This window comes from Molothrus ater, chromosome 3 (assembly GCF_012460135.2).
Source record: "Molothrus ater isolate BHLD 08-10-18 breed brown headed cowbird chromosome 3, BPBGC_Mater_1.1, whole genome shotgun sequence".
Taxonomy (NCBI): Eukaryota; Metazoa; Chordata; class Aves; order Passeriformes; family Icteridae; genus Molothrus; species Molothrus ater.
The window spans coordinates 42,481,385-42,508,753 of record NC_050480.2 but is presented as its reverse complement, the minus strand read 5'-3'; the positions used below and the strand labels follow the sequence as shown (position 1 = coordinate 42,508,753).

The 27,369-nt window shown below is 39.9% G+C and overlaps 1 protein-coding gene and 1 long non-coding RNA gene across 2 annotated transcripts in view; one reads left to right on the top strand and one right to left on the bottom strand.

Annotated features, from left to right (window-relative positions):
- Positions 1 to 1,194: 1,194 nt before the first annotated feature.
- Positions 1,195 to 27,369, top strand: part of LOC118684992 (uncharacterized) — a 55,355-nt gene continuing 29,180 nt past the window's right edge. Inside the window, exons 1-2 of the long non-coding RNA XR_004979917.1 lie at positions 1,195 to 1,326; positions 17,954 to 18,116. This is a non-coding gene — a long non-coding RNA (uncharacterized LOC118684992). The remainder of the gene's footprint in view (positions 1,327 to 17,953; positions 18,117 to 27,369) is intronic.
- Positions 3,621 to 27,369, bottom strand: TSNAX (translin associated factor X). The gene is given in 7 exon segments (XM_036380316.2): positions 3,621 to 5,267; positions 5,269 to 5,409; positions 7,000 to 7,127; positions 21,512 to 21,642; positions 23,282 to 23,396; positions 25,435 to 25,542; positions 27,295 to 27,369. Coding segments are annotated over 7 exon segments (873 nt in total). The 5' UTR covers positions 27,311 to 27,369; the 3' UTR covers positions 3,621 to 5,033.

Genomic DNA, 27,369 nt, shown 5'->3' with positions numbered 1-27,369 from the left:
CCAGGTACGAGGTGCAAAGTAAAACACACCTGACAACTGCCCCTGCTGCAAGGAGAGAAACACCCCCCACTCCCTCCTAAAAGGAGACTCCTGGGACTTCATGTTCCCATGACACCCAAACTCCCAGAACTGACTATTCAAGCACATCCTTCGCCATGCTGGGGCCTGTCCCTGAGCACAAAAAGGTTCATTTTAACAAAAACCTGGGCAACTTCCAGACCAGTATTTTCAGCTTCTTTTGCTGGGGTCATCTGAAGAGAGGACCTTAAGGAAGAATTTGAATTTAATGGAACTAATAGGACCCTTCTGGATTAAAAGGGACTTGCAAGCCTGCAGGAAAGCTCAGGGCTGTGGGCCAAGCTAGATGTACCCCAAAACCTACACTGCAACTGTAGCCAAGAGACATTTATGATGGGCTCAAGAAGTCATCTGACCTTTTGTGGCAGTGCAAGAGTAGAGCACGCACAATAGAGTCTTTCTTTAGGAGGAATGAACATCTGCTGACATGAAAACAACAACACTAAGGAAAGAAAAAAAAAGAGGATAAACCCACATGTCACTGGTCTGCAAAATCCAATAGTGGAGGCTGAGAGTTCAGCCCCCCCGGGTGGCTGAAGGGACACTAGAGCCAGCCTGCCTGGCCTGTGGGAGGAGCTGAGAAAGGAACCATCACATCACTTTTGGCCAGCGTTCAGGGAGGCACCGACTGGCTCCAGAAGAAGTCATCAGCAAGTCTCTTCTGCTGCATTCTGCAAATAGGCCTTTCAAAGTGGTGATGGGTGAGGTAAAAAGAGGTAGAATTTGTGGGAAATCATACTCCTCAAAGACAACCTTCCTCAGAACTGGAGAAGAAACTGCTTTCACCGTTGTAGGCAATTTTCCTTGGCTCGTGATGATTGCAAACCTCAGAATAACCGAGGTTTGCTCACCTGCAAAAGCAACATGAGATCTGCCCACCCACCCACCCATCCTGACACATGGCACCATGGCTGCCATAGGACATATGCACCAGGCCTTATCCGAATGCAGGAATACCAGACCTCTCCCCTCAGAGTCACAGCACTACTCCCACATTTGGAGGTGTGAGCAGACAACCCTACCTAAGAAACCCATCGATTCCTCTTCCTGCACGGACACATTTTACCCCAGGATTCCAGCTAAACACAGAAAGGACTGAACCATGGGATGGACATGGGCCATGGCTCAAAAGAACAGTACAGCCTGAGAAAGGATAAGTAAAGAAAGGGAAGAAACAGAGAGGGGTTTGAAGCAGCAATGCCAGCGAAATGGACACGTAAACAGCACACAAGGGGAACTGTGGTCACCGTAAGCATTCCTTTATGTTAAAAACTGTATCTAACCATGTCTCTAACAGCTGCAGATGATGGCAATTCAAACGCCAAGGTTTGTGGCTACCAGTGTGGGAGTGAAGGTAATTTAAGTGGGAAGTTGGGTCATATGGGAACTGAGCTTGTTGATTAGTGACAGCATGACTGGAAGCCTGCAAACCCTGCTCAGTCCAGGACCTGCAGGTTCTCAGCTGCTCAGGAAATCAAGTTCCCCTTATTTATGGCCCAAGGCTAGATCAATGCATTGGGGACCTTGTGGTAATTTTAAATTCAGTTCCTTTGGTCAACTCCAAGTCGCTCTTATAGCTGAGTCACTTGGTTTCAAAGTGTTGTTTCCAACTTCTTGCAGGGCTGTCTTCCTGTCCCACGTCCTCCCCAGTCCCACCCTCCTTGCATGTGCACCCGCTGTCCGTGGCTCAGCCTGCTCTTCCTCCATGCTGTCCCACTCCTTGCCACTCTTCCCCCCTTTGTCTCTACCTCACTTCCTTCCATTTTGCCTCTCCACTGCCTTCACCCTTCCCAACTAACCCTTTACTGTCACACTGCAGACTTCCATAAGTTTGGACAAGTTTCTTTTCCAAAACGGGAAATGGTAAACCAACCTACTACTACACACTGTCTTCTGGTAAAAATCCTGTCACTTTATCCCCTCCCCTTTCTCCCATCTTCCTTTTGTTTGTCTTGGCTGACCTTTTGCCTGCTCTTAAACTGCAAACTCTTTGAGGGCAGTGCCAGAATCTGGTCTGGATTCTATAAAGCACCTAATATGCTAAATATTATAAAAGGTGCGGTTTATTTTCTTTCTTTTTCTTTTGATTTTCAGTAAACTCACTGAACATCCAAGTAAGCAGGAGTTTAAGTGGACAGACATATGTGTCTTATCAACAGGAAGTTTCTCTTGCATAACTTCTCTGGCAGTTCTGGAAAGCTAAATGCGGGTGCGTTTTCCTCACTGAAAATTAACACTCAGGGAAAAAAGTCAACCCGTAAAGAAAAATCATTTCTGAGAAAGGAGATTCCAGAAAAAGAGATGATTTTTAGCATGCAGAGCTGCCCTTGTGAAACATCTGCTATGACGTAGTCCTGTTCTGGCTGCAGACCAAGCGTATCAATAGCTCCATAGAGTAATGGGATAAGAAATGGGAAAATTGCCATTGCTTGTTTAGCAGCTTGTTTTGCTGATAAATGTCTGTCACTTTTCAAATAGCTACAGTGCAATTGTTTTTTGGGGAAAATATTTCCTTGAGCAGGAGGTTTTCAGGCCATTAGCTACTTCCATCTGTGCTGGTGTTTTAATACACCACACATACACTTTTCTTCTTATTAGAAATTATTCACAGCTTTTGATTATGGCCAGGCAGCCTGAAGTTTAGAAATCATGTCTGCCATTAAAAAAATTTCTATTGCCTTACCAAAAATTTAAATCTCAAAAACATTAGAGCCAGTGTGTACTTGTTGAAAGAGCATCTACTTCTAAACATTGCTAGGGGGGAAAAAGTACTCTTTTTAGACATCTGTAGTTTTAAAACTATGAATGACTGTATAAAAGCAGGAGCTGACTGAAGTGGTGGCCACTGTGTGCTCATTCCATGGCTAGAGGCAGAATATCACTGAGCCAAGCAGTGCAATGTGCTGAAATTCATCTCATCCATTTCAAACTGTGCCATGAACATTTTTTAGTTCCCCCTGATAGCTGCTAGGACAGACAAGAGACAGATCTCTGTTTAATATCACACACTATATCTAACAGTATCTGCTTTCACTTCACACACTTACACTAAACAAGCAATGACCTGCAGTAAATTTAGTGTGCCAAAAGAGGCACAACCGCACCGTAGCTGCATCAACTGAAATCCTAGATGTATGCATCTCAGGGAGAGGGTGACACCCCAAAACTATTCCTTTTTAGCAACTAGCCTTCTTTCTTTCCCCTCCTCTCATCAGGAAAAAAAAAAGGAGAAAACAAAGGTGAGATGTAGAAACATGGGTACTGTTTCTACAGCTTTGTTCCAGGGATATACTTGCTTTGTCATCTGAATCCTTTGCATTTTTTTCATTCAAAGATTCACATGAAGTTTCTATACGAACAAGTTATCAGACACTGCAGAATAAAGTTAAGGGAGAAAAAAAACATTCAGCATTAGAAAGTGCCCATGGAAGTATGAATATAGGAATGGATCAAAACTTCCAAGTGAAGCCCATGGTGGGAAACATGCACCATAATTTACCACTTGGACTGACAGGCAAAAGGACCAACATAGAGACAGTGACTATTTTTCAGAATTTATTGTAAAAAATAGTATTAAACAATAGGAAAAATACCACTCCTTGTTCAATCCACCCCATACTACTTTATGTGGAAACAATGGAAAAATTTGACAGAAATGTATTTACCATTCCTATCCATATATCAGATGATTCCAGCTACTCAGGACATGCTCATGGGAAAAGTATTGGCAGTATCACAGCAGATGGAAGTGGAAATAAAAAACATGCAGTATTTTCAATTGCAGTTGGGAGGCCTATTTCCTGGAGTCTAGAGATCATGTTGTTTTATCTGTTTTCCTTTAGCATTATGTACATTATCAGACTTTCATAACTTCAGACACCAGCATAAAGCCCTGATTTTTTGCCAACAGTGACATACCCCCCTCAAAGATAAATGTGGAAACCAGAATGCCTGCCTTACTTCTGTTTGCAATTTCCTTTCCACAGGAACATGCACATGAAATAGTTCCTGCTAACATATATTTAAAGCTTGGCTAGCCCTTTTCCACTTATACCAGTTCAATCCCACTGGAGGTCCTCAGGGCAGCACAAACAATGGAGAACAGACTTCCAGCACTGCAACATATTTGTTCTGCCCAAAAACTGCTTATCCTAACACCAAATTACATACTTTGTATGACAATTTCTTTTGTCCACAAACAAAAATATGTCAGATTCTGCATTAAACTGTATTACAAAAAATGTAGAACAATACTTTTCACAATTATTTTCTGTGGATTTCCTAGCTCATCTCAAAACTGTGAAGTACCAGTTTGAGCTCAAACGGAGCCAATTTTTAACAGAGACCCAAAATAACAGGTGACAGTAGTATTTACCTGATGCAATTATCTTCATTATCAATTGGACAAAAAGTTGACTTAGTTTCATAGTTTAAAGTACTAATCAGAGAAAACTTGAATTACATGGCACTGTTGAGACCACCCCAGTCCCAAGTCAATGGGTGCACTTATGCACAGGTGCATTGTTGTAGGTATGATATGAGTACAGAACCCAAATACTCAAAAATTGAGTCAGCAGAAACCTATGGATAATGCTAAATAAGAGCACCTAACCATTTTTTCCACTGCTGTGCTTGATGAAATCTTAGTTTTAGGTGAGTCACACAAATGACAGTCATTGGAGTAGAGTGCAGTGGAAATTTTGGTCATTCTGAAAGAAGATACAATGGAGCAATATAGGAAATTCCATACCAAGAGGCCAAAGTCAAACATTTCTTCTCTTGCACATCATAAAAAGTATTTTTGGTTACAAATTACCACTGCAAACAGCCTTCTCATTGATAAAACTAAAAATGTCTCTACTAAAAAGTTTTGAGAAGGTCACAACCCCACAAAGCGTAACTAGAGAGCTTTCTCTATGTCCTCTTCTCTTCTGAGTAACAAGAGCTTTCTGATTTTACGGAAGCCCCTCCTCTTGGTCAATCAATTCTGTTTTGGTGGAGAAGACGTCCGCCAGCATGTGCTTTGGGATTTCGGATCCCCGTACTTTTAATGTGTAGCAGGCATTCTCTACCTTTGCCAGACTCTGTTTCAAGGTGTAGAGCTTCTTGGAGACTTCGTAAGGTCCGGTGTTGCCAATGAAGGTGAAGCCATCGTAAATCTGGCGCAAGAACTGGCTCAGTTCGAAAGGGCGTGTCGATGTCCCCGTTGCCAACGCTGCTGATGCACAGCCGCATCAGCTCTCCCGTCAGATCCGCCACTCCCAGCAGGTAATCCACAGGAGTTACCTTCAGGCTCCACCTATGGGGCTGTTTATCCTGGGAATTGGAGGTCTGGAGGCAGAATGGAAGAAAGCCCAGCACAGAAAAGTGTGAGAAAGCCATCTGTAATGGTTCAACTACACGCTAACTCATCTAACATAACTGGAAATTTAAAACATTCTGGAAAATTAAATTGCATGGCACTTCCACGTGGTCTGATTTCAGAAGTACTAATCTCATTCCAGCATATAAAAAGGTAATTTCTACTTGAGATGCCATTTTCATTCTAGCAAGTATGATAATCATACCCTAACTCTACCATTTCTATTGGCACACAGAATTATCACATCTTTGCAGCAACATTTATTTGCAGTTGTTTGGGGTTTTCTTTCATCTGACAGATCTCAGCCTGATAGATTATTTTCCTAGTCAGTCCAAAGTTAGCAAATCAGTCAAAAATAGTCTGCATTATGAAAACAAGTAATATAATTTCATAATGGTGTCTTGAATTTCAAAATATATTCTCTACAAGTAGCCATCGTATTCTCAGATCTGTTTTATATCAACTAAGCTTATTAAAATAACAAACAAAAATCTTCATGAAGCAAACCCATTACAAAGTTACAAGTTTGCTCCAATATCCAAGTTTCCAATACTTTTTATTGCCAGAATATTGGTAACGTGGGAGACAATGCAGTTTTCTTTCTGTTCACTTGTTCCCATAATATGCTGTCTACCCAAATTGACAGATCGGGTCAGAGGCATGCACGCTGGGGTTAACAACTTCATAGCTGGTACCTCTGGTAAAAACAAATTAATTTAAGCTAAAAATCAGGCTTCTCTGCAAATATCAAGAGAATAAAGAAAGAATGAGAAGCGCTTTACAGCACAATCTCTTCAGCAGAAGCAAACTCAGGAATTCATGTAAAGCAGCATTACTGTACACTGCACCTCAACTGCTCGTGCACTTCTGTAGATTGCTACCAAATCACTGTTGTCCTCTGTCAGCAATCAAACTGCACCCAGTTTACTGTGTTTGGTGACAGTAGTTTGTCCCTATGAGCCATTTAGGGCAGGCTAGGAGTACAGGCAGGTCAAGAAACAGCAGATACGGCATAAGGGCTAAGGTATAACGGGATACCAGTCTGTCCTCTGAAAGGAATCAGCTCCAGGAGTTAGAAATGATGCAGCTAAGGCATATGCACAAGGCAAATACAATGCCTGCAGTGACTAGTTCAATACCAGCAATAAGATTTCAGTCATGGACCTCATCCTGCCTTGGATTTGTTTGTGTCCTCCAACTTCTGCAACATCACTATACACCAGAAGGTCTTAGAGACAGCCCCAGGCACTAAAAATCCCTCTGCTACATTTGTTAGTTAGCATTTCACTGTCCTGGATCTTTTGCCATATCAGAAAGAGTTCAGTTTGCTCTGAATAAAAAGGATGTGAAATTTATAAACTTGTATCCCACAGATTTAGTTTACTACTTATCAGAATAAAAGGCATGTTTTGAACAAGTGAGTCAAAGCCCACATGTCTATCTAATCCCATTCCACTAACTGGCCTTATTTAATCAGATGCCAAAAATGTGACTAAGCCTTCTCGCTGCATTTCCATCCCAGAAAGATGTTTGTCAATTGAGAAAAGAAAAACTTTTACCATGTTTGTTGTTTCTTCTCTGTCTTCTGCTGTAAATATTAGTTGTTTGTTGATCTCTTCAATGCTGATCAAAGATCGTGTTTTGATAAAATACTGAAACGAAACTGCCTCAACATATTCTTGAAGCCCTGCAAAAACAGCAGAAACAAGCTCATGCTTCAAACTTTCCAGCACTGATCCATGCTCACAATTATTTAGTTTTTAAGAAATCTTTTAAGTGAGACTATTTGAAGGTTACCAGCAAAAAGTGAAAATTAACATAATCCAGAAATAACATTGAAGCATAATCTAACATAGCATGTTTCTGAAGCATGAAAGTCAGACCAAGCACACAGAGAAACATGTTCAAGTTTTTACTCCATCTGCATCTTTCATGCAGAACCTTCTGTAATTTCTATATAAAGCATCATGATGTTCTCAGAAACATACTGGAGATCAGCTCCCCACAATATTTCCAAGGGCTCATACTCGGATCCCTCAGCAAATTTGCAGATGACGCTGAGCTGAGTGGTGCAGTTGATGCACCTGAGGGATGGGATGCAACCCAGAGAGACTAGGACAAGCCTGAGAAGTTGGGTTCATGGGAATCCCATGCAATTTAACATGAACAAGTGCAAGGTGCTGCACCTGGGTCAGGGGATCCCCACTATCAGCAGAGGCTGGGGGATAAACAGATCGAGAGCAACCCTACCCAGGAGGACTTGTAGTAGATACTTGTCTAAAACTGAGCTTCCCACTTCTCTATTTTGTGAGAATCAGGCTCCTTAAAATACGCAGGTTTGGTGAAATTCACATTCAAGGCAAAGCATCTGTTATTACAAATCTCTCCAGATCAAATAAATCAACAAATAAACAAACTAGACATGAATGACTGTGATGTCCAATAAGAAGACCAAGAGGTGATCCTGCTTTGGCAGAAGGGTTGGACTAGGTCATTTCTAGAGGTCCCCTCCAACCCTAACTGTTCTGTGATTCTATGAATACATGAATAACTGCTCTGTCCAAAAGAACTTACACTCTAAAACTAAGGTGTGCAAGGGGACAACAGGAGTTAGTGTTTTGCAAAGGGAATAAAAGATGGGATAACAAATGTAGCTTGTACCAGATTTGTATGCCATCTACAGCTACCTGCCACAACTCTCTCTCACTACCTACTTAGCAGATGGTGGTTTTATTATGCATTACTGTGGATGTGACAGCCTGGAGAAAGAGAAAGCTACGTAAGTTTTCCCAGAATTGGCCTGCGAAGCCTTAGGGAGCTGGAGATAAACAATGATAGCCAAATATTAAAACAACCTGCAGGTGGTGTTTTTCTAATAACCTGTTTTTCTGTTTTTCTCATAGGATTTTTTAACAAGACACAAATGGGTGTCTTTTTAATTAACCAATCATGTGAAATGTATTGATTATATGATCAATCAGGTCCACCTGTAGCAAACTAAGCTATAAAAGAAGAGAGGATGAACTAAATTATGCTTTTGCCACTTTGCCTTCTGATTGGACTATGTGTCATCTCTGACTCAACAGTGACACGTTACAACAAAAGTGAGATCTAAAAAAAAAGTTTGAATGTTCAGACACAGATTTTACAGGTTGTCAGTTTATCTTTATGTGCAGAGAGCAGATTTAGGGGAAGCATGTGAGGAAAGTTCCTAAGCAGAAAGCTGAAGCTGGCACTGCTGGTGGAAAAAAACGCAGAAACAACGCTGGAACAAACAGCCACGGCAGTACTAAGCTAAAAAAAGTTGCAGAGACAAAGTCAATGCCTGTGTATATCTGACCCATGAACAGAGAATGCCCAAAGAGGACATTAAAGGAACAGGCACATGACAGAAACGGTTCTAGCAGAGCTATTCTGAGCCATTTTAAGGGGATGACTTCACTTCAAGAGACACTAACAGGTATCATGCTGCAAGAGGGCCAGGATTAGACAATAGTTTTGTCAGTGAGAAAATGAGGATGTAACCAAGGGTACCAGAAGTAGAAGCCTGTTTCCATTAAAATAATCTTAACACCCTCAACTGACCTGTACAGTGCCAGGACTTCAGCTTATGGAAGTATGCAGGAAGAAGCAAATTTAGGCTTCACCTGGATCAAAGAAATAGTCTAAATCAAAAAGAAGAGAACATAGATTTAAATAACAGATGAGTGTGGAAATACCCCAAAAAACTCAAGGGGTGGGAGGCTTTCCATGTACCCACTACAAAAGCATGATAAGTGACCTGCATTTTTTTTCCCTTTTAAATATGTATTTGAGCAGAAGCAACTCAGAATGGCAATTCCTTTATAGTACTCTACAGCAGCACTGGGAAAAGCAGAATAAATATGCAGCAACCAAACTCACACTCAACAGTGCTGTTCACAAACCAGAACACAAACACAGAGCTGGCAAGGCCAATTAAACAGCATAATTTAATCAACAGAATTCAGGTAAAGCATTCTGGGCACAAGCAATAGAAAAACACACTAGATAAAAGCTACTCAGGATCTTTTAAGACAAATGACTTCACAGGCTGCAGAGAGGTAGATTTCATCACTCACTCTTTCCCTGACTTAACTTCTGATGTAACAGGACCAGTAATCTATTACGAAATTTTGGCTTTTTCTGTGGATAAGCTGTAAGCTACCAGATACAGCAGCACTCAACATGACAACATCTGTGAGAATCTCCCTCTGCTATCTATGGAGAAGACTATCACATATGAAGAATCAACTTGGCATTTTCCACAGCTCTCAGAGAGATCAAATCAGCCCTCAAACTTTTTGGCAAACAGTCTTCTCAATCAGTCAGATCTCCCGCTTTCAACTCACTCCACTTTACTATTTCATACGTGTTTTGTCCTTTTCCACTGTAAGTGTTTGGCTCTTCTGTTCTTTTATCTTTATGTACTTTTTAATGAGGGCATATTTATACGTATGTACACACATAGATCTTTGCTTCCTCCTGCCATGCCACACTAGCTGACATGTTCCAGCCTTGTGCTCCTTCCTTTTGTTTAACACCACCATGTGAATGTTGCACACAGTCTGTTTGCCATTTACTGTCACCTTCTCATAATTAGGGAATCTATCTCCCACTATTTATAAGCCTTACAAAACTCAATTAAAGTTACCATCACAAATAGACTGCTAACAAATCCTGTTCATGACTATTTTGCAAAAAATACTAGTATTTTACTTTTCTTCTTTTTTTTTTTTTTTGCTTTTAATAAGTCCTTCTGTCAGAAGTAGCTACAATATGGTATTTCAATGAGCCAAGACCTTGAAATAAGGTATTTCCATGTGCAGGTAGAAGGATGTTTAAACGTGTTATGTTTTAGCTTAATGGTAGGACATCCGCTATTTTCAGCAAATAATTCCCAAGGTGAAAAACCCCATCCCATTTCACTACACCATCCAACAATACCTTTCCCCTTATGCTCTTGTTTTGGATTTATTCCAAAATTAGCTTATTTATGGATTGAGCTGCCAGTAATAGAATAGTTTTTAAGACTGCCTTTTATGGGTTTGGGTTTTTTTGTAGTACATGGACAAAAATACCAATTAAAAACACTGTATTATTTTTACTAGCACCTCTTAAAATTACAGATGCAAGGTAAAAAATTAACTGCTTAAGTATTTTGATATTTTATTACATTTATTCTATACAAATAGCTTATACTAGAAAAGTGACAGTGACCCAGTATAGCAGCTCTCTTCTATGTTTTAAAAAAATTATTTTGTGTACAAGAACTACAGAGTTACACTGAGATATCTTCTGAGCATGTATGTACAAATATAGATTTTTCTCCATGAAAATTTTAGCACTTTTTGCCAACTGATATTCAAGACCTTTTTCCTTAATTACATATGCAAGATCTGAGAAAGAAGAAAAAGCAGTTACCATAAGAAACTTAGAAAGAAATTAGGTTTCTTAAATGAAAAAATGATTTTAAAAAACATAATTGGAGCACTCAATCCAAGAGTCAAATGAATGCGTAAGACAGAGCAAAAGCTAGTTCTATCTAAAGAATGAGTAAATAATTGAAAATACTTAATTGCAGGAGTCATATTAGGGTAAACAGAATCTAATTCCACCTGAGATATGCATGCATCCATGCATGCATGGAAGCTTCCACCCAGAATGACAGATCAAATAAGAGGTGAAAGTTTCCTTCTAAAATTTTGTTTACTTCATTTCCTCCTTTAAATCTCGGTTCAACAGTTACAAAACAGGTTCAAAAGGATTTCATGCTTCTCAGTTGTTAAGGTTAGCAATGCCAGTGCCACCTGCCATCTTCTCAAATAAGCTGCTTCTCTTCCTATTTCTTCCCAAACTCATCTTCTTTCATCCTTTGTCCTGTTTCTCTCTATCTTTTTGTTTAGAGAGGAGCCTGTGCTGATGGTGTGGACACAAGCAGATATACCCAAGCCTGTGCTCTCTCACCCAGCTCCTCCCCTAAACCATACAGCAGGAATCACAGGCCAAGAGCAGCCACTAGAAAGATGGTAGGAAGATACACCCAGCAAGCTTCTTCCAGGATCACTGCATGAAGGGTGGGGTACATTATTTACAGGGCGAGTCATGTGAAACTACCCACTTGCTGATTCATTACAAAACCAAAACAGCACCGACAAGGCTCTATCTTATCCTCATGTTTAGGCTGGCAAGTTACATTGTCATTAACAAAAACCCAAACAAACACGGAAAAAAAACTTCCCTTCTTTCTCCTTCCCCCCAAAAAACAAAGAAAGCAACAACAAAAAAATAGCCACCATCAAAACACAGAAATCCCTGCCATAATCCAGGAAAAAAAGGTTATGGAAATCCCAACCAGAGAAATAATTATACAGAATATGGGGAGCATGGTAAACTTAGAGAACTTGTTTCTAGAAGCATATGGATGAATAAAAGGGAGAAATAAGTGAAATAAGCAAACAAGTAACCACCAATTGAAACAAGTAGATACAATAAGTTTAGAAGTATTAACACAAAAACTAATGCCAGTGTCCTATTAAGATGAAACTGGTAATTCACACCTTAATCTACTCCTTTAAAGTTCTCTGCATACTTGACAATGATTCCTAAGATTCAGAGATCTTTTTCTTGGCAGAAGGGGTAAAAACTTTAGTAATTAAACTTAAACTGAGGCTATGACACAATCAAAGCATTTTGTTGATTGTGAGCATGAAGTGAAAGGTTCATTTTATAACACACACTGAAAGAGGATAAAGCCAGGTTCTCCACACAGACAGGAATGCTCTGGACATCCTGTTGTGGAAATGTCTTAAAAGAGTAATTCCAGTCAGGGATGGATTTTATAAAACAGTACTAACTAATAAATACAAATAAAAGTATTAGAACAAAAATCTGTATGAGCTTACATATTTGGGAAAACACCCTATTCTATTCGCTCAGTAATAATTCAAAAGCTGAGTAGGTTTACAATTATATTAATAATTAAAATAATGTAAATTTCTTCTGTAAAGCTCCAAAGCTTCTGTAATGCTTTGTTCATTAGTCAACTGCTACTTGACACACCCACATGTCTTCTAGCTGCATGTGTTGAAGCGATGTACTGCAGATACTGAAGTGTTAATTTTGTTTGCACTTTGTTTAAAGTTGAATACACACTTCAGGGGAAAAGGCAATACCAAGATTAGTCAGTTTTCCCAAAAGCCCCAGAAACAAATATAAGTTCCCTATCAGACAGGTGCCTGTGAGAGTTAAATTATTTCTCCAAACGGGCACAAAAACCCTTCAAAGAACTGCAAACAATATTTTAATCTCTCATTGCAGAGATCAGGGAATCAAGCAATCAAGCCTTTTTTATACTGTTATTAAAAACATGGACATATGACAAACAATAGGCCTTTTTGCAAGATGAATAACTGTGGGTGAGAAATTCACAAACTTTTATTTTGCTTCTACTTGGAGACCTAAAGGATGTACCATGCTTGAACAAAAAAAAACCCCAAAAACAAAAACCAAAAACAACAACAAAAACCAAACAAAAAAAAACCAAAACAAAACCAAAAAAAACCTTGAACCAAGGTTTTTGTTCTGAAGTTTGGGGTTTTATTCCAACTTGCAAGCCCAAAATGTAGTAATTATGAAGGGCACCCAGTGTTTTACATGAGTTCTTACAAAACTATTCCTGTGACAAGTAGTCTTCCTGACCTCTTTGACCACCCCCAATTGCCCTTTATAATTAATACAGAGTTTTAAAAGTCATTCAGTCAGTCAGACACTGCTGGCAGCCTTGAGGGCAAGTGTTCAAGATACCAAAGAAAGGAAGCTCTGACTCAGCCAGGATGTTCAATGATCAAAGAAGAAAGAGCACCTAACACAACACAGCTTCTGCAGTTCAAAACACAGTGAAAGTTCTTCTGGAGGTGATGATGTTTCCATGCAACAGATTCAACTCACAAGCACATCAGAAGAACCAATAGTGGCCATTTGTCCTCAAACACAGATCTGTGAGATGGCACAAAGGTACTTCACCACTTGCCAACCTCTATTTCTCCCCACGTGACTGCAAAACAAAAAACCTACCCATAATGTGCTATCCCCATTGCTTCTTGGAATGGAGTTCCTCTATCACACATTCTCCTGTGTGATTTTAAATAAACAAACAAAAAAGCTTCACAGATTTTTTTTAACTTCTCTTATGTTCCAGCTGCACTTGGTTCCTGCAAAGGCTGGAGAGATCTGGGCTGTGAATCACTAATGTCAATAACTGCAGGGTTGAAAAAAAATCCTGAGCCAGAGAACAAGGTCTCCTCCATTTTCCAGCTATGAGACTGAATTAAAAGACAAACAATGTCACTAGTTTCAGGCTGTCATGTGAGTAACCATAGTATTTGTCATAATAGTACAGCAGGACTTCAGGACATTTAGGTCTTAAGTGAGAAGCAGGAAAGGACAATCTTTTGATCATGCTGACCCACGGCATGAATCTTTAGAAGACTCTACATAGCTTCTCTTATTGACTTCTGCTGCTCTGAATGGCTCCTGCTGAATTTATATCTCATTCAGGGATGAGCTGATAATCAATTCTCACATAGTGCATGCCTAGTTTGTTCATGTCAGAATTTGCATTCATGTTTGCAGGTTTGTTTTAATTTTTGTGTATGGACATACAAAACCTGCATCAGAAAATACAAAGTGAGGCCTTGCAGTCACTGTTTTTTCCTTTTCCTTAGAAGAACTTAGGAAAAAGGCATGAAACAAAAATAATAAAAGGGCAGCAAAATGCAACAAACTGAAGGTATCGAATTTCAAATAGGCAACTTGCAGAATGAAAAAAAACCAAACCAGTTTCACCAAGCGAGGATATGAGTCAGAGAAACACAGAAAATGACAAAACAGAAAGAAAGAAATTAACAAAATTGTATCTGATAACCATAAGCTTATTCACTGCAAATTCTGTTAATTTTCCAGTATAATCAGGAAACTTTGTTTCCATTTCTGGCATTTTACCCCTCACCTACAACAGCAAGAGATTAATTCTTCAGTCACATCCTGTTCCTGTGTTTTCCCACCATCTTGCATAAACCTGATTGCTTCCTTCATGGTCAGCTTTCCTTTCAAGTTTTAGGTGTATTTAGGTCTCATCCTGGGTGAGACATTTCCAATTCTTGATACCTTCTTCCTGCAGTACAAAGCTTTTCCTTTCTCTTACCAACCTAAAATTAAATATGCCATCTATTTTAATTACAGTTTTTAAGCTTTCTCAAGAAAAAAAACAAGTGTTCTACTTATACTGTTCCTGATCTGCAGAACAGCACATTGATATTATATCCTTGATATTGTGCACCTTGATATTATTTCAGAAATACATGTGTGCTTACAAAGGTAGAACAATCTGAGTATGTTATTTCCATATTTTGAGTTAAAAAGCTAAGAAAAAAAAAAACAAGCCAAGTAAACACAGAAACCATTACACAGACAGTTCCTTTAGTTTGCATTCTAATTAAAATCCTTCATACAATACCCAAAAAAATGTTGTTACTTAAGTCATCAGTAATCTAAAGCTGGCCTGCTTGGACAGACCCCACTCCTCTCCATAGCATTTCTTACAGCATCCTGTCTGGTGGTCCAACATACTGCAGTTAGAAAGCGGCATTCTAGTGCAACTGAAGTATTTCCTTTCCATCCACAGACTTAACTGGCCTGGTCCAATCGAGCAATGCAGCTTGTTGCTGTATCTTACATGCCTAAAGTGACTCTAAATGGCATAAGGCAGGAGACAGAAATAAGCTTCATTATATCAATCTCTCAGAATACAAATAGTGCCTGCACAAGATAAATGATGTGTTAGACTGCGTCACTGCTGAACTTTTACACAGAATTTCCTGCATCATCATCAACAGAAGCAGTCACAGAGCAATAGTTTTGACAAGGTGCTGACATTTTACAGCCCCATCATCTAATCCTATTGAGAGCAAGTGCAGACATGATAAACAGCTAATGAGTTTCCCTGTGCACAGCACTCCACTCGCCACTGCTGCAAGCACAGGCACACAGCAAAGGTCAGCCAGCAGTGCTCCACTTGCCTCTACCATCATCACCCCACATCACTCCACTTAAGAAACTCCAGAAGAATTATGGGCTCCCCATTCAATATTTTGTCTTAAGGGGCAAAAAACTGAGTAAAGTCCTCAAATAGCTAGAGATTTCATTTAACAAAGTCATGTTGAAAAGGTACTCCATTCAATCCCACACAGAGCCAACTCACTGAGCAGTCCTTAATTTTTCCTCTGCAGTACACAAGTTCTGCATTTATGCAGAGAAGATTCAGCACATGCTTTGAATAATTACATACATCCTAACATAGAATCATAGAATTTTTCAGGTTGGAAAAGACTTTTAGGATCAACCGAATCCAACCACTAACCCAGCACTGCCATGTCCACCACTAAACCATGTCTCGAAGTGCCACATCTACATGTCTTTTAAATACCTCCAGGGATGGTGACTCCATCACTCTCCTGGGCAGCCTGTTCCAATGCTTGACAACCCTTCCCATGATTAAATTTTTCTTAATATACTATATAAACCTCCCCTAGAGTGACTTGAGGCCATTTCCTCATGTCCCATTTCTTGTTACATTGGAGAAGGGAGCACCCCCACCTGGTTACACTCCTTCAGCAGTTGTAAAGTGCAATGAGTTCTTCCTGAGTCTCCTCCAGGCTAAATCTCCAGCTCCATCAGCCACCCCTTAGCAGATCTGTGCCCCAAACCCTTCACTTGTTCCATTGCCCTTCTCTGGACATGTTCCAGAACCTCAGTGTTCAAAGTTCTAGTGATGGGTCCAAAACTGGACACAGAACTTGAGGTGCAGCCAGTGCTGAATACAGGGGGACAACCAGTGCTCTGGTCCTGCTGGGCACACTGTTGGTGATAGAGGCCAGGATGCCTCTGGCTTTCTTGGTCACCTGGGCATGCACTGGAGGATCATGTTCAGCTGCTCTAGACCAGAAACCCCAGATCCTTTTCCAGCAGGCAGTTTTCCAGTTGCTCTTCCCTCAGCCTGCAGCACTGCATGGGGTTGGTGTAGTGGAAGTGTGGGACTCTACACATACTGCAGAGCACTTCTTTCTTGTCATGAAATTCCATACAGATCTTTTCTGTATACTGTTGATATTTCCCTCAGTAGCTGAGAGTTAAATACATATATAAAAATACTTAAACACATCTGTATATACAAATAAAAAATCCTGAAAATTTTCTTCCTTCCTTTCATAAATCCATACAAACTTTTTCAGTCCTTTTCTTGCATAATGTCTCTCAACAATTTTAAAGAAAGGGTACATATTTCCTCACAGGATATATAAGGTATACACCGCAAAGTGGGCCAAAGGAGCAGGAATTCTATATTACAAATAGTAAAGCTTTAAAAATATCAACAAAAGCAGAACATTCTAACATAACAAATGAAGAGCTCTGCATTAAAAAAAGACTTCATTATTTCAGTATCTCTTTGTTTGCTTGTTTAATCATCCCTTGGGACAATCTGTACTGTTAAGAAACGTGTAGAAAACAGTCATCAGTTTTTGTTGTTGTTCAATTAGTGCTATACTCAGTGTTTGAGCTCATGCAAGTGTCCTTTGGGGAAACGTCCTGCGTGCCATTAGCACTATTCTTAATGAGGGAAAGCACGAAACTCCTTTAGTGCTCTGCCAGAATTGTTTTATCTTCGAGTCAAAAGAACAACTGCTTGGAGTAACCCCAAAAAAAGCATTTAACAATTACAAGTGGCAAACAATATTCCCAAGCATAACACTCATAGCATTCTTCTATTTATAGGCTAACAGTTATTATACTGAATAAAATATGTATTAGGCAGCTTTATTATGCAGACAATCATGATTCCCCAGTTAAGGCTGCTACAGCAGTTTCCATTATAAGCTCAATTTTGAACCCTTTTACTCCTTCTGTGAGAGGTAGGGTGGGGAACAGGAGGATGTTTCATGTTTGGTTTCAAGACAAAGGAGAACATTTTTAGGAAGTTTGAGGTTAATTAGACATGCTGCTTTTGAGATATGGGACATAAGCGTTTCTTTATTCTTTTTGGAAGAAAAAAACAGTTTAATGGCAATGTTTTTGTTCATAAAAAGCTTTTTAACTAGTTCTCCAGAATTTCTTTAAAATACAAAATCAGAGTTGAAAACTAGGTTAAAGGAAGGTCAAGATTTACCACCTAAGGAAATATATAAAGACAAAGACCTAGCACTTTTCTTAGTTACTTTTATTTTCAAAAAGACATGCAAGCTTTTTCCATTGAAAAAGAGCAAAGCAACAATTTAAGAACACTAGACTTAAAACCAAAACTAAAAGTAACATTCTTAACTCTAATCATTTTCACCTCCCAATTACAGTTCTTCATAAACAGTGGTGGGCAGGTGAAATAAAGCATTCCCTCTCCCAGTTGCTCTTCATCTAACTGTCCCTTCATTTTCCTGCTTCTAGGTTTTCTATCTCAGCTTCATAATCCTGACTTCAAGCATCTTCCCATCTCTGACACCTCCTTGAAGCCAGTTTCAGCACAACCAAGATCTACATGTCTTGAAGCCTGCATATTCCCTTTTTTGCCATCCCAATGACTAACTGGAGAGCAGAGGATTTAACAAAGGTAAGAGTAAAGGTCTGGCTGAAAGTTAGCATTTTATACTTGTTATGCACACAAGCTCATTTACACAATGCCTAAAAGCAATCCCTGTCTTCCCAGAGACACACAGGTATATTCTAGCACTCCCTTATTAAACATGCACTATGGGCAACAGCTGGCACAAACTTGCCTTGCAGAGAAGCATATGTAGAAGAGCTAAGGCAACTTATTTCAGTTGGATTTTATAAACAGTCTTCTTAATGAGGTACAGATACCTAATTACAGAAACAACAGGAAGATCTTAGGGCCAAGTATTATACAACTGATGGGAGTGCACAGACTCACCATTTACCTCACCTAAAGAGAGAGAAAAAGTGAAAGTACAGCTATTTCCAGTTCTAACTTCAGAAATGCATTGGGGGGCTGTGTATTTCTACCCTTTAGTTCTGTCGAAAAAACTGCGAAGTTCAGCTATTTGAGAGATTCCACACCGGACTGCTGGAAAGATAGACAGCAGAGTCTACTTCTTCTCTCCCTTATTTAGCACACTAATACCTTCTTGCCTTCCTTTCTTTTTATCTTGAGAGGTCAGTAAGATTCATTCTCTTAAGTTTTCTTAAGATTGTAGTAAGAAAATTCTTTAATTCTATGACAACCTCGCCCCAAGTCCCATGTAAGCATTAAGCATGTGCTACCATACACGCAACTGTGTGCAGTTCTAGGTGTCACTATTTAAAAAGGATGTGAAGGTCCCTGAAGGCATCCAGAGGAGGGCAACAAAGCTGGTGAAATCGTTGGAAGGAATGTCCTGTAAGGAGCAGTTAAGGATTTTGGGCTTGTGAAGTTTGGAGAGGACAAGGCTGAGGGGCAACTTCATTGCTCCCTACAGGTTCCTGAGGAGGGGAAGTGAAGAAGGTGGTGCTGGCTCCTGTCCCATCCAGTGACAGGGTATGTGGGAATGGCTCTGGTGGTTGATGCCCCAAGCCTGTCAGTGTTTAGAGGAAGCATTTGGACAATGCTCTTAACAACTTTTTTTGACTTTTGGTCAGCCCTGAAGTGGTCAGGCAGTGGCAGGATGATCACAGTAGGTTCCTTCCATCTGAATTTGCCTATTCTGTTCTAAAAGTTTTGCAACTGTGGAGGCACTGAGTCATCATACACATGCATCAGGTCTCTAACTTCCTTTGCTAACTACTTCTACTACTGACTTCCCCTAGAGTAACTCATCCCACTCTAAAATGGACAAATACATCTTAGTCATTTTAAGAGGCTGAGATTTACAACACTGGAAAAAAACTATTAAAAATTCTAAATTACTCCTGACAGAATACTTGCAGTTGTTTTCTAAACAGTTTATTCAGGTCTATTCTGGTATTAATGAGTAGCTTTATGCAAGTCAGAAATAAATTATGCAGGAAAATCAGTGTAGCTGACAGTGTGTATTTACCAAATACACAAAGCAAAGCTGAACAGTACTTTTTTCATTAACTTCTTTATTTCCAGATTGCTATGGCTAGCTTATGTTTAGGTATCTTTCATGTAAAAAAGAAATTTAACTTTTGATTTCTGAAAATATTTTTTTTAAAGAAACAAAAACCGTATTTTTTTTTTTACTAAGAGGAGAGACTATGGATATAGAAAACTAGCATCAGGTTTGCTTACTTGTTTTATAAGAACATGTGCAGTAACTTTCCATATGTCTGCCATGTAGGAATACTCTCTTATGTGTGAGATGAGTGAATCTAATTCCAGGCCAACTGCTCCTCAGTAGAACTAGAGGCAGGTAAGCCTCTCTGAATTTACTGCCACAAAGACACATATCAAACAAAACAGAGTCAGTTCAGGTAAGGCAGCTGATGCAGAGTAAGTGGTTACCTTGTGAGAATCTGACTCACATGGCATGGCTGATGGCTTGCACCACGCAGTCTCACAAAGATTCCATGAGGCAGCAGAGCTCAAACACTGCTGTTCTATACACAGCATTATATGACTCACACAGGACTGCAAACTTCAGGGGCTATTCAAACAAACTTTACAGGTCACAATGAAGCTTCCAGAAAAAAACTGAAATGCAAGGATTCTCAGCTTTTATAAGGAGTACTTAAAATAAAAATCAAAAGACATTTTTAATGTGTTAAGATACTCATAATACACTTTGAACAGTATTGTTCACAGTTTAAGTTCATCTGTAATGTCAGCATTTTGAATTATCTCTTTTCATTATGTCACTACAGTTCTTGGCTATAAATAGCAGCAAGACACATACAAACTAAATGTCCCTAAGAAAGTTTGAGCAACCCAATGCATCACAGGTAAGAGGACTGTGGAATCAATCACAGCTATTGAAGACTATCAGGGCAGGTTCCTTCCCGTTCCAAATTGCTAAACTGAGACTCAAGACCTGTGTCACTCTTACACCAAAGTTTGTGTAAGACATGAGTACAAGTTACTTTAACCATTGTTTGTCTTGTAAATTACAGACATGTATGTGCTGCTGGTTAATCAAATCAATCTTATGGACATTTTAAACAATTAAATAATTCAGGGCAAATCTTCAGCTCTCATCAGCTGAAAAAGTTTTGCTAAACAAGGAAAGATACGCACAGTTCCAAATTGTTTAAAATGAGATTGATAAACACAAGACACTTTTATACCATGACTAAGATGTCAAAGAAGCAGTTACATATTTTACTCATGTGTTGCCACAACCAAGGCATACCAGCTTTAGGTAATATTCAGATTGCCAGCAAGGAGTCAGCAAAGAAATATGGTTTGGCAGCAAGAGTCATGAACGAACTGAGATTTAATATCTCAAGAATGTTAGTAAAGACTGCTGTTTACAGAGAGGAGCAGAAAAAGATGCAACTGAAACACACAAACTAGTTTAATGCTTGTAACAGAGAGGCAGAAGCACATTTTGAGCCTAGAAGAAAGAAAATGCTAAGAGCCTAGAAGAAAGAAAACGCTAAACTAACGATTTAAATTTATTAACTTTATCAACTCGAAATCACTTTATCACTCAAAATGGATAGTTTCACAAGACAGTTGCTCCCACACTCCTCTTTGAAATTGCAACCCTTCGGAGGGGCAAATGAGTGTGCTACATATATTTCTCTCAGTCAGAGAACAACAGCCAGTACATTTGTGAGAAATACTCCCAACTTCAGTTTAGGGCAGGGTCCAAATTGTTCCAGTTGTAGACTCCCATTTACATCTTCCTTTAAAGTGCAATGAAACTGTAGGACAATAGCTTCTCTAATACTAGAGCTAATTTTGCTAGTAACAAAGATTAACCTGAGTCCTGATTTATAACCACAGAAATGTAACAAATTCAAACCTGCAGTATGAAGTATTGCTACATAAAGAGAAAATAAGCTTAGTTCAAAACCGCACACCTTCCCTCATTTTAAATTATTTACCTGGAGATATAGCTCTGTGGAACTGATACATGTCTTCTCCAATCAGTTCTTGTGCGACCTGCTTGATCTTCTGTCGGACAGCATCTAGCTTGACTTCAGATTCACTTAGTATTTCTTCCCCATTGGGAGCACTGCAATCATAAAACAGAAACTGAAAGAGCAGTTTCCAGCATGAACAAACAGTTAAAAAACATTACACTTTTTCTTTTACTAATCAATACATTTTTACTAGCTTCAAGAAAAAGCAAAACTGATACTAGAATGAGAAACAGTTTAACTTTCACAGATACCTATTGCAGATTCTAAAATTCCGTAGATTCTTACCAAGAAAATAATCAACCAGTCAGGGTCCTGGTAGCATGATGCTTATTCCAGACTACAGTCATGATTATTGTTTAAATAAGAAAAAGGAGAAACACATACAAAGGCTTCAAAAAATATTCCAGGAAACTAGCAGTATTTACAGAAGTCCTTCAACTTCTTAAAAAAAATTGATATTTTGCAATACTTGACAGTATTGCAAAATACAATACATTATGTACTTCTACGTGTGATTTTTTTTTTAAGGAAGTAGTTATGGATTGTGCTGTTCAGGAACAGCTGAAATATCTGATTCACAACCGCAACATATACTTGGCATTTAAAGTTTCGTTTGTCTAATTTCCTTTAAACTTTCTCCTCCCTTGAGCCCAAATAATCACATGGTATATTAGTTTACAGTCTCTTTAAGGAACTACTGATTAATTGATCTTGGGAAAACATTTAAAAGCAAACAGTAAAATTTACTGAAATTAAAGCCACAATAATTGTGAAAAGCGATGAAGAAGGAAATACAAAATACAGCATGGAAAACTTCTATTCTCACAAAACCAGGAATGCCTTATAAAACAGGAATCTAAATTCAGAGTAATGAGGAGTTCTTTGTTGTTCTTCCCTCCACAAGTTCCCAGCTACCAAGCCCCTGCAGTGGGAGTAGTTATTTACAGTCAAGGCTGTAGATGTTACTGGAACTATCACAGTACCTCTCTGCAGAAGAAAACCAAGTTAAAGAGCAGGCAACTTCATAACCTCCATTCATAACTGCAACTATAAATAGTTACTACTTCAACATAAATATATCAATAGGTAACAAAATGCAAATTAAGATAAATCAAATTACAAAGAAAAGTAACAGGGAGAGCTGTTATAACACGCAAGACCAGTGTTTGTCACGTACAGCAAACACTTTATACAGCAGGCTATGCAAAGCGTCAAATTTTCCTGTTGCTCTTCTAGTTTGTCTCTGGCTTCCAAAGATTGCTTGAAGGCTCATGAGAACACAAAACATTTGGAAGCTCAAAACTTCACACAGAAGCCTATCCAGCTGTAGTATTTACATAAACAGACCCCAGGTCACCTCCTATTTGCATTGATGACCTCGGGTGGGGGTGCAACAACCAAAATGGTGATGGAACTGCCCGGGCAAGTAACCTGAAGGAAAGGTGCATAACTCCTCTCTCACAGCTTGCTGAAAGCTGGAAGGCTCTCATCTGCTGCTCTACTGCTTTACACTGGTTTAATAAACCAATAAAACCAACTCAGAAACCTGAACCAGCATCTCTTAACTCTCTAGCTGGAGTGTGCATTCATTAGCTCGCACCCACCTTAAAGGATGTTTATGAGAAGTAAATTAAATGCCTCTGAACAGAACACTGCAGCCATTACTGACAGACAACACTGCAAGGCAGACTGGAGGTTTCTATGAACATTTTCACGCTCAGTGTGACTCACCTGGTGAACCTGTGGAGCAGAAATATTGTTCTTTTGCTTTCAATTGTTATATCCCGACTGAGCTTCACGAGCCGCTCGTATTTATCGTGCCTGGTGTCAAGCTCCAGCTGGAAGGCTGCAGAGTCAATTGTTACAGAAAAACTCAACTGTCACACAAACACAGTGCAGGGGAAGAGAAAAGCACCTGTGCTGCACTAACTCCCGACAGACCCCACCAGCCTTGCCCCTGGGCACCTTTCCCCAAGGTGGGCTGTCCTTGCAGACGCCACCATTGCCTGTCACCTGCCACAGCTGCAAAATTCATCATTAATATTACCTTTGTTTAATAAATCAGGTTAAGTAGATATCAATCCTGATGATGCCTTAAAGCAGTCTAAACAATTCTTAAGGTAAAATATTTGGTTTTGCTAATAAAATCTATTCCACAGTACTGCTGCTCTGGAAACGGACTGAAAATTTCACCCCAATTCAGTAAGACAAATCAAAAAATAAAACCCTACAATCATTTGTTAATGAGATTCACCAGTGCCTAAACCAATCAAATAAAAGCATCTGGCTAAGGCACATATACTGTTCAAAATGCACCATTTAGTTATAAGAAAGTTTGCATTTTACATCCCAGCTAGACTTGACTAAAAGTTGAGTATTTCAGAAGTACTAAAGAAAGGTGAGATCAATTACTTAAAATAAGATTTCTGACTTGCTGATATTAGCTGTCTCTAACTACAACAAATACAGATAAGAGAGGAAGCATTTCTGGTTTTGACAGTCAAACATTATGAATGTTTACAAAGAGTGGATCTTTGAAGAACCATGTCCCTTTGAAGAAACCATGTCCCTTAAATTCTTTCTGATGAATGGATCTCATGAGAAGGGAGGGAAACAACTCTTTTGAAGTGGAAGTAGTAGCAACTTTTGACAAACTGATATTCACAACAGTGAAAAATTAAAGTAGAAAGTACAGTTGCTCTACTCAATTCAAGAGCGAGTGTATCTACAATACTCGATATAAATGATAGAGTGGTTTGGTTGAAAAAAGCCTTAAAGATCACCTAGTCCAAAAGGACACTTTCCACTGAATCAGGTTGCTCAAAGGCCCCTCCAACCCGGCCTTGAACACTTCCAGAGATGGGGCAGCCACAGCTTCTCTAGGCAAAGTTCAGGGGTCATGGTTAATCATCTGCCAAGGTGATTTACACAGAAAAATATAAATACCCATTTTTTAAAAAGCCAGGAAGTTATATGACACTGAAGTACACATTAACCATCTAAAGCTGCCATCCAGCTCATATTTTACCCTTTTTAGTGTCATAAAAATATGTGGTATGGGGAAAAGTTTACAACAAGAATTAAACTATTTCCCATCTCAAATCTCCTTCTTTCTTCAGTCAAGGCTTCTCATTTCTGAAGGTCAGCTTTGCTTTGTTAGGGGTTGTCTAATGAGAAAGTTAAATTTACTAGAGTTTAAATCTGGTTTGGTGAAAAATCCTATAAAAACAATTTGGCTGAAGGGAAGTTTATACCTGCACTTTTTAAAAAAAAAATACTTCAACTAACTAATATAGACCTTCATGTAGTCACTTTATTGACTTTGAATGCCTTTAAAATAGTAATATTTATCTGAAGTTCTTTAAAAAGTGCAAGTATAAACAACTACCAACTACTGAAACAATGCATCCAGATTTACATTTCAGTGGCTTAGTCATTTGTGAATCACAGCCAAGGTCAGCGCCTCCTCAGTTTCCCAAAGGTCACCACCTCCTCCTGTTGTCCCTGTGGCTCAGATTTTGTATTACACCTCTGCAGATCCTACAGTTTTCTGCCACCAAAGGGCCCGGTCACCTTTGCCTGGCTGAACACTCGTGCAATTTGTGGAATTTGCTCAGCATCAGGTCAGCACAAATGAGGAGGGCAGGGGGAACAGCAGGTGGGATGGAAACAGGAGCAAGTCATGAACCAGGCAGAGCTGTGCAAAACCCCACTCCCAGGACTTCACTGCACAAAATACAGAACACTAAGCTATAAAGGTATGGAGTATGAATCAAATTAGTTTCAAGTTTCTCCCTCAGAGAGAGCTGGTTTATTTCACTAACAACTTCCTATCACTTTCTACACCACATTTTTAAAATCTGGTTTTCCAAATGCTTACTTACATTTAAAAGACTTCATCAAAGCTGAAGGTGGATTAAGATTCTCTTTTTCTTCTCTTCTTTGACCATGTGGAAAATTATCATGCTTTCGTTTTCTGAAGCCACCCGATCCTATTAAATAGTAGACACCAAAAAAAAATTACAATAGTTTTGCCAGAGCATAAGGAGCACCAGAATGCTGTCTTCAGAGCATTCCTGACAGCAATCATATTCTACAGGACAGAATAAGGTAACTGGATGAACCTTATTATCAACTGATGCCAGCTTCACATTATCATGTTACTTCTTCTACCACATTGCTAGTGACAATTAGAAAAAATAAAATCCATTTCAATGGATGAGCATGGCAGGAACCTAAGCCTTTTTTTGGTAAGGTCTCTGGGTCTTCACACCCTTTTATGTTTTCTTGCTGTAAGCGAACGGTTGCATGGAAATCTGTGATTTATGTCACGGGTATTCTCTAACACAGAGAAGAAGTAAGGCACAATTTAAGCAGACTACCCCTATTCAGGTATACAGGTTTAGCTCCTGCAGTGTAGCTTCTTAGGCCCTTACACTGCCCATTACCCAGTTTCTTCTCTGAATGTAGCTGCTCACTTCAGCTTCTTCGTGCGCCTCTTCCTTAACCCTCCTTTTCACACCCACATCCAGAACTCATCTCGTTTGGACTATGTTTTACTCCCAATTTACACCTCGTATTGTTTCTTCCTTTTATCCTTCCTTCACCTTGGACTAACTCATTGTGTCACCCATGTGTCAACCATTCCTCTCCCTCCTTTTGGTAACAGCTTGACACTGTTCCTCCTTTCCAGAGCCAGAAATTTGGCAAACTAGAATACAGGCATACTTTTTGAATACGTGGAGTTCTCTCAATTTCCTTAAAAGAAGAACCAAGGGAACACTGGATTCTAAAACGTTTCCACTTAATTGTTTATTATCCCAAAACAAAACAAGAAGTGGGCGTAGCTACTTTCTTAAAGAGGAAAGTGCAAATAATTTTTTCTATTCTGTTGGACATGAGTTTAGGGGTTTGTTTTCCTATAGCAGTTGAAAACATTAAATGCACCCCCTGAAAGAGTGCTGAAGGGAGGTCTGTGTGATTCTCGGTGGCGTCAGGCAATAGAACAAGAGGCAACAGGCAGACACCAATGCACAGGAAGTTCCAATCTTCCTGACTATGAAGGAGAATTTCACTGTGCAGGTGATCGAGCACTGGAGCAGATTGTCCTGAGAAGTTGTGGAGTCTCCCCCACTGGAGATGTTCAAGAACCATCTGGACACAATCCTGTGCCAGGTGCTCTAGGATGACCCTGCCTGAGCAGGGAGGTTGGACCAGATAACCCACTGGGGTCCCTTCCAACCTGACCCGTTCTGTGACTGATTCTGTGACTGCCAGGGCTAAACCAACACACAGGCGGCAGAGCAAGCTGGGAAAAATATATATTTCACATATATATTATGCTATATACATAATATTATATATATATATATATACACACACACACACACACTGTAGAGTTAGCACAAGTGCTTTACAGGCCTCACACACTCAGCTTCCCTCTGTGGCATCTGCTTTTCCACCCCCAGGGACACAGACAGACCCCTACAGCCAGGTTCTATGGCGCACCCGCGCAGCCCCAGCGGGAAGGCCGGGCACCCACGAAGGAGAGGCCGATGACACCCCTGAAGGAGCGGCCTCTCGCAGAGCGAGTTCCACAGCACAGGGCACCGCTGGGCACGGCAGAGGCCCCGCACCCCCGTTCCCTTCAAGCCGCAGGGCCTCCCCCCGCTTCCGCCGGCTCCAGCTCCTCACGCCGCGGTCTCCTCAGGGTGGGGTGGGGTGGGGAGGGAAGGGGACATCACCTTCCTTGCCGCTCATCCCGGAGCCGCCGCCGCCGCGCCGCGGCCCCCCGGCAACCCGCAGCCGCCCCGCGCGCC